The 15,657-nt window shown below is 33.3% G+C and overlaps 2 protein-coding genes across 2 annotated transcripts; one reads left to right on the top strand and one right to left on the bottom strand.

Annotated features, from left to right (window-relative positions):
• Positions 1–5,569: 5,569 nt before the first annotated feature.
• Positions 5,570–10,675, top strand: LOC110691246 (transcription factor TGA2-like). Its single transcript, XM_021868159.1, has 11 exons — positions 5,570–5,849; positions 5,962–6,047; positions 6,175–6,245; positions 6,376–6,579; positions 7,564–7,635; positions 7,742–7,801; positions 8,876–8,953; positions 9,039–9,093; positions 9,492–9,763; positions 9,869–10,114; positions 10,205–10,675. Exons 1-11 carry the CDS (start codon positions 5,803–5,805, stop codon positions 10,358–10,360), a joined length of 1,347 nt encoding a protein of 448 aa, XP_021723851.1. The 5' UTR covers positions 5,570–5,802; the 3' UTR covers positions 10,361–10,675.
• A 403-nt stretch (positions 10,676–11,078) lies between these two features.
• LOC110691248 (protein PLANT CADMIUM RESISTANCE 3-like) lies at positions 11,079–13,120 on the bottom strand. Its single transcript, XM_021868160.1, has 4 exons — positions 12,885–13,120; positions 12,615–12,686; positions 11,476–11,682; positions 11,079–11,327 (listed from the first exon to the last, which is right to left on the bottom strand). Exons 1-4 carry the CDS (start codon positions 12,985–12,987, stop codon positions 11,248–11,250), a joined length of 462 nt encoding a protein of 153 aa, XP_021723852.1. The 5' UTR covers positions 12,988–13,120; the 3' UTR covers positions 11,079–11,247.
• Between the last annotated feature and the right edge of the window lie 2,537 nt (positions 13,121–15,657).

Here is a 15,657-nt window from a genome sequence, read left to right as displayed (position 1 = left end):
CTTGTTCATGAATTACTTGAAATCTCTATTTGCTTTAACCTCCATGGATTGTGAGTAGTCTAATTTCTAGGGTTTGTGTAGAACCCTCAATGTAGTCACAAAGAATTTGTTGCATGTGCTAATTTGGTTATTGTGGGATGTTAATTAGTTGAGCTTAAGTGGTTTAATTGTTTGGTTCTTGTATATGGCCATTGCTAGAACTATTTATCCAAGCTTTCTCAATGAAGGATCGAGAGATGAACTTGAGTTAGCTCCCTTATGCTTAATTGACTTGAAATACCATGAGAATAGGAATTTTCGGTCAAGGGAATGTTATGTCATCGTGATTATGTTTTGACACTTGTTTTATGCTTTGTAACCACGAGAGTAGGTTGTATTCATGATTCAAGTAATCCCTCTAGCTTGAGAGAGTAGTTGGGTGCCTTAGATGATTTCCCTAATTTATCCCATTAATTTACCTTGATTGTTGCATGCTAATTGTGATTTGTGATGAAGTTGAGTGGTATAACCCGAGCCCTAGATGCCTCTTAATATTGTTAATCTCCCTTTCGCTTTTAGTTGTATTGAACTAGTAGAAGTTACTTGAAACTCAACCAATTTAGACTTCATTTAGCTTGTTTAAACAATAGTATCTCGGTGGTTGATTCAATGCCTCTCTTGGGTTCGACTCTTTCTTACCCTTGCTATTAGTTAGTGAGACCAAGATAGGAATTATCTTTGGTAGGCTCGACGACGGCCTATCATGTCTACAGAAAATAACTGAAGAACAAGGCAAAAAGTTAGGGTTTGTACTTTTTTCCTTCGCAAAATAAATAAAAATAACTTACAATTTGATTTTCGACCTTTCTTTAAAAAAAATTCCTTTGATTTTGTGATTCCATCCTTTAAATTCAATGTTTTAGTTGAGATCGAAGAGAATTTTAATTTTTTTTCCAAGAGAAGTTTGGGAGATTTTGGTAGTTTAGGAGAGAGAAAATGGAGTGAAAAAGTGAGGAGAGTGGGTAAAATTTGAGGAGAGAGAAAATGTAGTATAAATATTTTTTTTATATCATTTTTATGAGGAGAGAGATAAGGGGATGTTTTTTTTTTCTCAACCTGATTGTAGTTACTTGGGGAGGGAGGGGGGTGTAGGTGTTAATACCTATACTTGGGTGTAGGTATTGGGGGAGGGCGCTTATTCTTTGCGTGGGCTTGCTGAAAACAGGCCTAACACAGTCCCGTTGACAACTCTAGTTTGAGTCAAGTCATTAAGGTGTTAGTACCTATACTTGGGTGTAGGTATTGGGGGAAGGCGCTTATAATTTGTGTCGGCTTGCTGAAAATAGGCCCAACACAGTCTCGTTGACAATTCTAGTTTGAGTCGAGTCATTCTGTATAAAGTCTATAAATATAAGGGGATGTTTTTTTTTTCAACATGATTGTAGTTATTTGGGGAGGGGGGGGGGGTGTAGGTGTTAGTTCTTATACTTGGGTGTAGGTATTTGGGGAGGGCGCTTATTCTTTGTGTGGGCTTGCTGAAAACGGGCCCAACACGGTCCCGTTGACAACTCTAGTTTGAGTCGAGTCATTAAGGCGTTAGTACAACAATACACAAAACATAGATTTTAAAAAAAAAATCATTGCTAGTATTACACCTTTATATTTACTACTTTATTTTACATAATAATTTTAATATAAAAAAGTATACAAGTAAACAATTTTATTTTTTAAATATATAGATGTGGGTATAAGATGAGGATGGGGTGCGTACGAAGTGGGGTGGGTGGAGCGGGGCAGGTACAACCTAATATCCATCCCTACCCCATCACCCATGGGGGTTATAGTTTTTATCCCCATCTCATCCCCGCCACATCACCCATGGGGGTTATGATTTTTATCCCCATTTTATCCGCGCCCCACCACCCGCCAAATCGGGATCCATCCCAGCCAAACCATTGGAGCAGGGATGAGGCGGGTCTCCTACTTGATCCGCCCCACTGATATTCCTACAATAGGACACTTAAAATAAAACAGAAGGAATGCATATATAATGAAAATTCCACAATAGCAGCATGTGCATGAGGGTGCACGGCCACCCCGTATCCGAAACAATAACTCAAACCGCAGGATGCCGTATCAAAAACAAGAAGCAAGCTACGAGTAGTATGAAGTTCCAATAGATACAGTAATGATGTAGAGCAGGGTACACAATACGATGCGAAAACAAGGAAGTGCACGCTCGTAGAGGAGCAAGTAGTGTGAGAAAAGAAGACAAATTAAATAAATCTGGGTTTGTAGTAGTAGAGGGTTTTTTCTGTAGTTTTTTGGAAGACTAAATTCCCAAGTCAGACGGCAATAATAAAAAGCCTGCACCTATTCTGTTTACCTATTGCATTGATATTATAATTACCTCATGGATCTTTTTTTTTTTGGGTGCAAAGTTGTAAACCTAAAGGATCCATGATTTCATATAATGTGTACTAATTAATGTACTATGTGACTAAATGTGAATATTTATGAGCAATGGTTAATTTTTGATGTGCAATGGAGACCGGAGAGTTGGTGATGGTGAAATAACTATTCACAAGTTAATGTAAAGAACGAGATTAGGACTTAGGGTGCTCATTCAAGTTTAATAAGACTAGGTAAGATCCCATGTCATATACGATAATTTTTAATACTAATCATTAGTTTAACGCTACAGAGTACTATTTAATTATAAAAATTAATGTCTAATTGCAAAATAGGATGAAAGTTTTGTATTACAATATATATATACAAATATATACACTTAAGAAAACAGAGGGAGAAATACATGCACGACTAATAAAAATAGCTATAGATAACATCACAAAGTATAGTTAGGAAAATATTATTGCATAGCATCACAAATTCTCCAAAAAGGCGCGTGTACGTTAATTTATTGTAAAACAGGTTAAACTTATGTTAAAAGTACTTAAAGTTACCCTTTATACTGCAAAAATTATTATTTTTCTATCAATAAATTTTATCTTACATAAAACTTATAATAAATTATATTAATCATATTAGTCTTTATACTATGTAATCACGTATTTGTAAGAAATTACACATTAAAATAAAATTCAAAAAAACGACAAATTAAAAGTTACCTTTTAAGTGGTTAAAGTTACCATAAAAATAATTAAAGTTACGCTCTAACTGACCGTTTACAATAAAATTATGTACACCCGTTGTACACAAGTCTTATTTGCATAGTATTGTATAAAAAAAAAATTATCTTTGTTGAATGTGTGTAAATGGAATATACTTACCAAATAGGAAGAGAAATATTTTTGTATGGTAAGCAATAACTACTTCTCTAAGAAGCTTTGTAAAAAAAAAAAAAAAAAAACTAAAATTTTTGGAGGGAAAATTTTTAACCAAGAGATGACATGTGTCATTCCTAGTTTCTACTTTAGTATATAGTTATACATGCTCTAAACTATGGGTGAATGCTTATTCGATTAACTGAAAATTTCGGTTCACATTAATTAGATAATGGTCTAGATTTTGTTACTTAAATTAAAGCTAACAATTAAGTAGAGAACAATGTTAATATGGAAGTTGCTTATGAATAGTAATTGTAGCAAAATACAAGCAGCTAAGTAATTAACTGCAACATACAACATCAAAACGCTTTATCACGTTAAAAAGGGTACCAAATAGCAAATGAGCAACAGACTAATTATGTCTTGCAATTTGGCTTATGTACTTGCAAATTGATTGGTTTGGTTACGTATATTGGCTCAATTACCCGCATTTCGATTTGTGTTTATTGAAGTTTTTAAAAAGCCAGCCTCATGTGTATATGCCTATAATTTTGATATTGTAGTATTTTAACCATTAATATTTTAATTATTATAAGTATATGTTAAATGGGTCTAAGTCATATCCATCACAAATGTCCACTTTATAAGTTCAAGGAAATTTCTCCTTAAAATCATATGGCAATGAGGGGGTAACCACCAATGAGAAGTGCAGTTAACTACAACGAGTTTGAACACATTATATGCCTCCAAGATTGCAGAAGGTAGAACTCTTCTTTTTGTATTTAAAAATGACAAGACGCTATGGTTATGACAATGTAATTTCTTGAATCAGATTGTCAAGTTCTCATAAACCGCCTCACCAAATCACCAACCATCTACATCTCGGAGTTTGATAGTGTTTTGGAAGATATTCTGTCTTTAAATAGCTAGCAATATCAAGTATATTGTGTTTTTTTAATCAGGTCTCATGTTAAAAAGAGAGAGTATTGTTGTTGCCCATCATCTTGTTAAATTAGTGTCGTTTGGATAACAGGTTTGGGTCAACCATATTCTCAGTCTTTTTGTCCCTCAATTATTGCGCTGGCTTGACCCTTTTGTAAAAAATAAAAGAAAATAAAAAAAGTACATGCAAATGCAACATTTGTACTTGGTGCACTATTTATGAGTGACTTTGGCTTATATATTTTATTAATTAATAAATAACAAATGTTGTCGGGTACAATAATATGTTGTTGGATTAATTAGAAGGTATATTTGCATTAATGTTAACATTTTGTAATTTATGCAAATGAAAGATAAAAGATATTAATGGTCAAAATTGCATATTATGAACAAAACAAATTCTTATATGTGACCAGACACTTCACATATAAGGAATTAATTAAGAAATGAGGGTTACGACGATAATCAAATGGGGTTACCTTGATGGATAAGGGGTTGCCGTTATGGGAAAATGAGGTAATTTTTATAAACAAGTGGATGTATTCTAGTAATAGTCAAAATAAAAGACAGTGGGTTACTGGAATGAACAAATGAGATTATTTTTTTCTTTTAATTAATTGATGTTACTCGTATAATAAATTGGAGTTACTCTTATGGACAAATTAAGGCTAACCACTTGAATAATTAAGGTTATTCTTCTTAACAAATAATGATTATTCTTACAAACAAATACCATTGCATCATTTGATTAGCCACACACAAAACTTACTAAGGGCATGTTTGGATTGGAGGTAATATTTTAAGGGGTAATAAAAGTCAAACTTGAAAAAACATAAGTAATTAGAAGTGGTGTTATATGAGACAAGATGTTTATAAATGAGAAAGATAATTGTGTCATGAGGAAAAGAAAGAGATGGAGGAATTATTATTCTCATAATGAGAGTAATAGTTACCCACCCTCCCTCTAGTGTAACTATTACCCCAAAAATGAGGGTATTAGTTCTTTTTTCTTCGCCTCATACTATACCATCAATAAGTAATTTTCCTTACAATCACATCATCACTATCTCCTCCTTCTCTACATTCACTTTTATTTTGCTTACTTTGACTTTTATTACCCTTGTAATATATCTCCCTCAATCCAAGGATTTCTTAAATATGCAATTTGTTAGACTAAAACATACTTCGGAGTAATGCAAAAGTCAAGATGTTGCATGTATTTACAAATAAAGCATTAAGATTTGCAATAATTAATTTACAATATTAGAAATTTGATAGCCAAAACTCTAAAAAGACCCACCTCAATCTTAGCTGCTATGGTTCTGATACGCAATCCCCTGGTCAGAGGTGCTTTACTGTTATGATTTTACACTCCAAAAATTTTGACATTTTTCTATGCAATTATATCTTCCTTTATCCATGTTTCTGTACTTTCCTCTTTTTTTCCTTTCTCAATCATTACATTTCCCTATTTTGTTTTTTTAAATGCCACAATTTATTTATGTCATTGTTATGTAACCAAGCTACCTGAATTTACACTTCCATCTTTTTCAAAAATTGACAACGATAGCTCAGATTAACAGCAACAAAAATGCAAAGCTTTAGAGAATTGTACCACCACCCAACTTACATTTTCAGGTCTTTTTCTTCAACCCCCTCCTCCCTTCTCCCTTATTTTAAATGATGTAGACGGGATTTGATCCGAGTTCTGGTTTTATTAATGGTGTGTTCTGTTTTTTGTGAAAAACAGGGGAGATGAAAGTAGTTCGCGCAACATAGGTGGGCTTGAACACCCAGTTGTTTTCCACCAACAAGATGCGGTTGATTTAAGACGAAGTAAACTCACCTTCTCTATTTAACTCTTTAAATAAACTTTCAAATAATTAATAATAAAAAAAACCTTACTTTTCATAATATTTATTTTTTCTAACAACTTTCATTGTTCTGTTTCTGTTGTTCATAGGTGGTCTTTGTGGTCTAAGATCAAACAACATCGCCTTTCCTTCAAGTTTACCTTTTGAAGCCGCAAATGCGGTATCTTTTTTTTTGTTTTTTTCTTATAGTTTATGCAAAATTGAACAATACCCAGTATTTTAATTTCATTTTAAGAATTTGTGTAATTTTTGGGATATTTTTTTTTTTTTTTTTTGTGTAATTATGGCAGAATAATTACTTGGCTGCAACAACAACAGCGGCGACGGTGACCTTGGCGAACACTCGGGTGGTGGAGGCAGGGGAGGTGGTAGTAGAAAAGAGAGGGGTGGTGGGAAACAGGCAGTTAGAGTATTGGGGTGAGTCTGGTGCAATGGCAGATACCAGCCAACAGACTGATACCTCTACAGATGTTGACACTGATGACAGAAATCAGGTTTTTTTTTAATTTTTTTTTTATTTTCTATTTGTCTCTCTCTTATTTTTTGTGCAGCATTAAACCAACCATAATTTTATTATAATGTTTAGTTTTATTGTTGTCATATGATTTTGTACCTTAGTTTACATTAATACAAGTATGTAATGTATTATGGTGTAATGGTGTTGGTGTTGTTGCTTTATTGTGATTGTACATCATGCTTAAAAGTTTGGCTAGATTTTTGAGCTAGTTTGGATTTTGGTTGTGTTTTGTCTTGGTTTTGTATTTCTCGAATTTCATGTTTGTTTTGTCTGAATAATGTGAGTTTAATTTGGTTGTTTTTTCCAATGTTATGTTAAGGACATTGGTGGACAAATTTACTATATGCCAACTTATATTACCTGAGACCTTGGATTTTTATGACAACTTATGTTTGTTTGATGCTTCAACCGCGTAGTGCTTGGTGTAGTTGGTAAGGGTTACATCGTGTAACCTTAAATTTAGAAGTTCGATTTTTGTAGGATCTCTTATTACAATGCAATGAAAGGATATGGGAAAAAACTCAAAAAAGGAGTTGTCCTCAACCTTCTCGTTATTATTAGTAAAGTCTTAAGTGTACAAGGATCGAATCACGTATACTTATCACTGTACATTTTGGTCAACTATACAACATATTAAGTTAATACTCCTTGCATATAGCTACTTCATAATTACCGTGCTTTGCTATTGTCAAAAATAAATAAATTACCGTGCTTCCTTAATTACCCTTTAAATATGTCACACAAATTTTCTTTAAAATAGCTTGAATTAATAAAAGATGACTTGGTATGTTTATTAGGTCCATAATTTTAAAAAGCGAGCTTTTGTTATAGTAATTAAATAATACAAGCATCATGTACGTCCATATGAATGCATTGTGAAATTCCAACAAAATTTCAACACATTTTTGTGTGTCGTTAACCACTTCTCTTCATTTCTTTTCTAATGCATCCCATGACTCAGTATCGAGTAATTCAGAATGGAGCAGTGGTGGACTCAACAGATCAATCCAAGGAAAAGACAGATGACCAAAAGGTTATATAGCTAGATATAACACGCCATAGTTTGATATACATGCCTTTGTTTACTCTTACCTTTCAAATAATATTGTGGATTTGTTAATCCTCTTTTATTCCCTCAGACTCTTAGGAGACTTGCTCAGAATCGAGAAGCTGCAAGAAAGAGTCGTTTGAGAAAGAAGGTAATCATTATCTAATCAGAATCCATTCTATCCTAACACCGCCTTGTTTTATATCTTCTCTAATTATAATTGTTATGCTTGACACTATCTGTCCAAAATTGATGGTCGTATACTATTTTCTAACGTTTGAAAATTGTGTCACATTTCCTAACATAACAAGAATAATTCTTGAATTTTCCAATATGCCACTAATTAGATTAAGCATTACAGAGTGCATAGAAATTAATGTCAAAACTATAATCCATGGTCCTTTAGGGGTTGGGACAATGTTACGGAGTAGAATTTTTTTCTTGCCCGAATGCTTATTCGTTAAATCAACATGTTTTTTTATCTTAATGCTGTTAATACGAAATGTCGAACTATCTAATAAGCTCTTGCAATAGTACAAAACTGTACTTGTCAATAATTCTTGATGCTCCAAGTACCATTTCTGTTCCATCATGTGAAGTCCTCTTGTGTCAAACAAGAGTACTTCAAGGTTTATTGCACACTTGCATTACTATACAGTTTCTCTGTAAGCCTGTAAATCCAAGAACTCATAAATAGAATCTTTTTGTACCGAAAATTTGCATGTCTCAACTTCAAAATGGTTCATCTATTTGTCTTTCTGACTTTCCTGTACTGTTCCCTTTGTTAGGCTAGTATCTTACAAGGGAAGTTCGTACTTTGTTTCTGCATCTTTTGGCCTTTTTATTTTTTACCAGCCAGAGAGGTTATAAGGTAAATCAGGCTAGTGAAAGAGTACTGAGCACTAGAATAAAATAATATAAAGCCGCTAATATAATTTAAGGTACCTAAGTGAATATCTTGACATGATAATGTTTAATTAACTGTAAGCGATTCATGATCTCGTATTCTCAGGCATTAGAAAACTACACTCAGCCCATGTCTCATCTACAAAGGTGCATCTGTGCTAGGGGCATGTGTTCGTGTTGCTAAGGGGGTAGCGGTGAGGCCGTGAGGGGTACAGACTATATCAGCTTATATAAAGTCTCAAAATGGAACTTATTTGGTACCAATCATTGAATTTAATTATAAATTGTATTAGCCATTTCATATTTTTGTTTCTTATAGGCATATGTTCAACAATTAGAGAGCAGTCGACTGAAGCTTGCACAATTAGAACAAGAGCTCGAAAGAGCTCGTCAGCAGGTGCAGTTCCTGTACTATAAATTGTCCTGTTTCAATTCTTGCTTCATACACTTTAATACATTAATGTCTGATTTTTTTAGTGCAGGGTTTCATGGTCTCGGGTGTTGGAAGTGAGCCAGGTCATTCACTGGGAACTAATGGTAATTACTTTTACTATCTTCTATGATAATGTTACTGAATTGTACAAAAAGTACCCGTACCCATACCCATTCCTGTAAAGGTCCTGCGAATACCCCTTTCGAATTTCTGATTACCTTGCAAATGCAATGTACAGAACAATAGTTAGAATCGAACATACTCCACTCTTATTCTTTCTAATGGTCTTTATGAGTGAGACGGGCAACAAGTCACCCACTCCTCAATACGGAGTATATGTAAAATGTCATCCATAACAAAATAATTAGAATGTCGGTCTACAATAAACAAGTCAACCTATGACATAATATGATTAGCCGGTAGCCAACCCTCAATACAATTTTTTACATTGCATTGACCTCCCTTATTTGTGTTCACCTTATCTTTTCCTTTTGTACTGTAGGAGTTGTGGCATTTGATGTGCATTATGGGAATTGGCTTGACAAGCATCAAAGGCTGATCAATGACACAAGATCAGCTCTAAATTCTCATGTGTGCGATGATGAACTCCGAGTTCTTGTTGACAGTTTAATGTCACACTATGATGAACTATTCCGAATCAAAGCCATAGGTGCAAAGGCAGATATATTTCATTTGCTGTCTGGCATGTGGCAGACTCCGGCTGAGAGGTGTTTTATGTGGCTAGGTGGATTTCGATCTTCAGAATTGCTTAAGGTCATTATTATTGAGCACCCAAACATTAGTTTCTTTTCTCCCCTCTTCATTTCAGCTGAATTAATGTGCAATTATTAATTAGTTTGTGCTGTTTTGAAACATCAGATACTAGTGAACCACCTTGAACCTCTCACAGAGCAGCAGTTGCTGGGAGTATGCAATTTACAGCAGTCCTCTCAACAAGCCGAGGATGCTTTGTCCCAAGGAATGGAAGCGCTGCAACAATCTCTTGTCGATACACTTTCTGCAAACTGCCTCAGTCCTACTAATACTGGAGTTGTCGCCGATTACATGGGCCAAATGGCGATTGCAATGGGCAAGCTTGCCACACTAGAGAACTTTGTTCATCAGGTATACAATCTCATATAAATAAACAAGAGATTTTGATTGCCGGATAAGAGTAAACAATAATGCTAACTTCTACTTTATTCTTCATGTTAGGCTGATCTTTTACGACAGCAGACTTTGCAACAGCTGCATCGCATTCTGACAACTCGTCAAGCAGCTCGGGCACTTCTTGTGATCCATGACTATACTACACGTCTTAGGGCACTTAGCTCTCTATGGCTAGCCCGTCCCAAGAACTGTAATGCTTAGATCTTGGCCATTGTTGCTACCTATTGCCAACTTCTTAGTTATATGCTACTCGACTTAGTTGCTGCTTCTGCAGTGTTTAGATCAATTCTGACAACACTAATTTTTAGTGTACACGGCTATGTAACGCAGTACTATACGGCTATGTAAGTTCTTTTGCTAACAAGAAGGAAGTCATGTAATTTAAGGTATTATAACTAGTTGCAATGCATTGTGTAAAACTTGCTAAAATAGTGATGATGTCTTGGGGTTTGTTTTTTTCCTGGGTGTCCTTGAAAACTAATGTAAAAATAATAACGCGTAAGCATCTTTCATTCACGGTTGCCTTGATCTATACGACTATACTTTTAATCTTCTCTTACTCTTATTTACTTACAATCTTATTTTTGGGTGTTAAGACAGTTTCAATAACTCTTTACTGTATTAGCTTAGGTACAAATACGAACGTGTGAGTCTATATACAACACTTAACCAGTGTACGAATGATCGGGTTTGATACTTTGATCCCTAGAGGCTCATTAAGGGTCTACGGCGTATCTTTCAAAAAAAAAATAAAAAATGCAAGCAATTATATACAAGTAAATCATGACAGAATGAACAAACTGATACAAGCCATAAACGGACACCATACATTTTGTAGAATTAGAGTCATACGTAATTAACACTTTTAAAATAATACACAATTAGACATTTGTAATTTGTACAACTAACGACTGCTTTGGCAAACAAAGCATCGAACCAATCAAAATATTAAGCTTCATGTTTGATAAAGACGAAACTAGTTCAGATATAGTAACACAATTATACATAAACAAACAAGTAATAAACGAGATTACATATGTTTGTACAATGTTTAGGTGGTAGATAATGAGGGAATGAAGCAGGGCTAGCTAGCAACGAGCCATGCGAGTTGGGATTGGTGGCTCTCTGAGTCCTTCCCTATTCCATTTCTCCACATTTCCTTGCCAACCTATTCAAAAATGTTGAGGAGAAAGAAGAATGGATCTCATATTATACTCGATAAAAGATATAAACATATAAAACTACTAAAATCATGGTATAATTTTAATCACGTGGGGTTATTAATTCCAGATCGAGGGAGTAAAAGATTAGCGTACCTAAGGAAGGATCAGCTCCACGATTCTTAAGCTCACGGTACTCTTGGGTAAGGCCGCACACACAGCAACATTCATGAACAAGACAATCATTGTGTGGCTCCTGTGGCAAATTAAACATTTCCCTGAGTCTTCTCCTATATCCAGCTGCGTACATTGCTTTCCATCCGGTAGGAAGAAAAGTATAAAGGCAGCATGCTTTCTGCTGGGCTATATATAAGTAACCATACAACCATCAGCAACAGTTTTTTTGCTTTTTGGTTATGTTTTAATATAGGGAGAGTCACAAATTACGACAATGACATAGACAGAATCTGATCCCATGTCTTAGGTAGCTAATCTAGTTGATATAAGAAATTACATTAACAATCAAATAAAAAGGTGCGGCATATTATATATAGTTTCAGATCTGGTTTATCGATAAGTGATAGACACAAGTCACAGAATTACTATCTAGTTTGCTACTATTATATTTGGACATTTGGTTCAACAAACACTTATCAAGGTATACTTACAAAAAAATCACTTACCGTCGTCAAGAGAGATTCCACTTCACAAGTCCAAAGAGGTTCCATTTTAAAACTATACGGCAGTGTTTAACTCTCTTCTTTTCTCAATGTGGAATATACTTACATGTATTGTTTGGTAAATTTCTTCAACATTTGCAAAATATAGTGTTGTTTTCCAATACAAGTACATACACCTCCTGAGCTCGTAAGGCTCATATGTGTGGCATCACACATAGCGCTTTAATCATTGAAAATTAGTAAATTATTCGTTACATCGACTTGGTTTTTATTTTTTTATTTTTAAGATAATAATTTGAGCTAGTTCCAAGCATTTCTTGTATTGACTATTGACCAAGTGTATATGCCCGGTGATGAATTTTGCAACAAGACATCCACGTTATGTAATTAACTATTGTTCAAAATCTTGTAGTCAACTAAAAATCATCATCATCAAGGAATTATATATCGGATAATCTATGACAGAACAGCATATGAAAGAAAAATAAAGCGGTTAAGACGGCATATTAAAAAAGAACCATACAACATGCATGATGTAACGCTACCGTGACCAACTAATAGAATGTCAAAGATCAAAGAAAATATACTATACTATACTAGTATTTTATTGCTTACTTGTTGTGCCCCCATCAATAATTTCTGCAATCTCTCCCATGGTGATCATAGGGCAAAAACATGTCTTCAAACCTACAAAATTGAAGAATTACAAGTCATTGATTACACGAGATTCGATTATATGATTGCCCTTCAAGACTATACTAACTTAACTAGCTGATATCGACACAATTTGTTACAACACAAGTCATACATATAAGGAACAAAGTAAATGTAGGAAATTAATGGAAGGAGAAACAAAACGAGGAAGGAGCTGAGCTAAATCATTACAATGATTGCGATCAAGGCAACAGTCATTAAAGCCGGTGCTCCATTCTCCTTCAGGCGGATACTGGGATACCTTAGAAGGGGCTTGAAAGTTGTAGGAACTCATTATATATATCAGAGAGAGGATAATTTAGGCAAATATATGTTCTAACTGATTTGTAGCTTGTAAGCTTACGGCTACGTTATTATTTGCAGGGGGTTTATATATAATATGTAATGGATGTAACGAAATTCCATGGAAATGGTGTTTATAAATTTAATAAGTTACTATGGAGAATACAGGAATTTAGTCAAAACAAGTTAATATACCAAGTACAGCAAGTACTTCCTGTTTTATTAGTTGGATATTTATTTGGTCCAACGTCTAAATCGTTAGACCAAGCATTTGATAGTAACTAGGGTTTTATATACATAACACATAAGTGTATAAAATAAAGACAATTACTAGGCTACCACTAAGAGAATTGCAATTTACATTAACCGAAATCAGAAAAATGATTTTAATGAAGTAATGTTTGGTCGAAGACTTCTCTTTATTGATAACAAGCTGGGCATTAAATTAGCTAGTTCTATAAAGCCGCAATGCACGCACAGTATTTCATCAATTTATTACGATAGCTAAGATTGCATTCACGTTAATTCTTAATATAAATTTAATGTATATGAAGACTTTTCGGTGGCTACCCAAAAAGTTTCGCTATTGTATTTGTTTTGCATCTTAATTAATGATTTCTTTTAGAGGAAAATGTGGGATATAAATGGATAATTTTATGAAAATAAATCAAGATCCGTCAATGTTGTAAAACTTTGAGGAACATGTCTAATCATACAAATTCAGAGCGATTAAGGTATGCCAATGTATTGCATTACCCGCCCTTTGAACATGACCCAAAAAAAAAAAAAAAAAAAAATATCACTCATTGATTAATCTAGCAATATCATCATAAAACAACAATCTATCACTTTGACTCAATAAATATTTTTACCAAAACAAAAAATATATAACCTACAAAACTGAAAAATTCTTTTGAGAATATCTAAAATTACTAATTTTAAACTGATTCAGTAATAATATATTGATGTTTGAATTGAAATAATTTGATTGCTTATCGATCCAGATAATTATGAACATTCAATATTATTTTGGTTATTACAATTTTTTTAAGTAACCCATTATTAGACAAATTCCAATGTATTTATGTAATTCTATGTTTCTAGATAATGACATAATCTGACATCAAAATGACATAATGTACATTTTATTAGTAGAAGATATTCAACGTGAATATGAATGAATGTCTCGCATGGTGCCATACCCATAATTTATTCTCAATCTTGTTAGTCGTCACGCAGAAAAGTCAACCTATGGAAACCGATTTTCGTTTCAATCAAATATTTTACAAAACAATTTTAAATTTGTGCTAAAGAGATACTCAATATGATATTATATATTAAAAAAAATCATCGTTGTAATAATTGGATACTTATGACGTGCAAAAGATGATAATAAAGGTGTTTGGGTGCGCAAATGGCTATCCCATTTGAGATGATTCTAAGATTATTTGTTTTTTTTTTAGTAATTTCTAATAAGTAATTTTAATTAAAAATAATTTTTTAATTATTTTAAATATATTTTTATCTTTCAGAAATTATTTTTTGATATTTTCGAAATTCTGGAAATAAAAGTAAATAAAAAATAATTTTTTAAAAAATTACTAATTAAAGATAATTAAAAAAAACAAGCAATCTCAGCCATCCATTTAAAAAAAATTGTGGACTACATTAGAATTTTTACCCCATTTGGGCATCTAAATGTCCAAAGGCCCATGTCAAAGTCCAAAGCTTATGTACAAGTCCAAAGTTAATCATTAATTAGACCCAGCAAGGCAGTCCGACGGCCCAAGAGGCCCAAAGCACAACTACCATGTAATTATCACAGTGATGCACGTATATCGTAAAGATCATAAACACATTTTTGTCTCACAATTAACTTAACTTAGGCATGGAATTGAGTATTCTCGGACACATCTCAGCTTAGCTTACAATATTTGTGTTCAGGTAAAACGAGGCTCAAGATCAAATCTTCCTTCGCTAACAACTCAAGATATACGCCCCTTAGCTTGGCAATTGTTTATGTGTAAAACAATAGGAGTAAATAAAGCAAACAAATATATATATATATATATATATATATATATATATATATATATATATATATATATTATTTTTTTTCATAACAATTATAAGAAGTATTGAAAACCTTTAATCAAAATGACGGAATTATACAGTGAGAAAGTTTACATCTCACAATATAAAGAGAATAGCTTGCAAGAGAGAAAACTTCAGAGGATATATTAGCCAATTGCTCATGAGTGGGAATCAATTATGGCTTGGTGTAGTAGAAAAGTCTGCCAAGGTTGTGAGATCAAATCTGAGAAATTTTGGAGTGAGGATTCCCTTAAAAACCCCCTATTCCCAAAGGGCCTAGCTTGCTAATTAGGGCTAAAAAAAAAACTCATGATTCGAAATGTAAGAAAGAGATATTAACCCTTTCAAGACCTTTTTAGTGTTAAATTGACAACTAATTCAATTTTATCCTTTCATCTTAAACAAAATTTTTCAAATGGTGCAATTCCTTTCCTGTAGCATTTGAAAAATTAGAATGTACTTGTGGTAATATATGGGATATATATTTACAAGAAAAAAAAAAGTAGTTGAAAGAGTTAGTGGGGATGGATAATTATTAAAGTGGTTATATTTAATTTAATTTATTTAT

The sequence above is a fragment of the Chenopodium quinoa genome, unplaced genomic scaffold, assembly GCF_001683475.1.
Source record: "Chenopodium quinoa cultivar QQ74 unplaced genomic scaffold, ASM168347v1, whole genome shotgun sequence".
Classification (NCBI taxonomy): domain Eukaryota; kingdom Viridiplantae; phylum Streptophyta; class Magnoliopsida; order Caryophyllales; family Amaranthaceae; genus Chenopodium; species Chenopodium quinoa.
The sequence above is the reverse complement of the archived record's forward strand: the minus strand, read 5'-3'. Positions and strand labels throughout refer to the sequence as shown.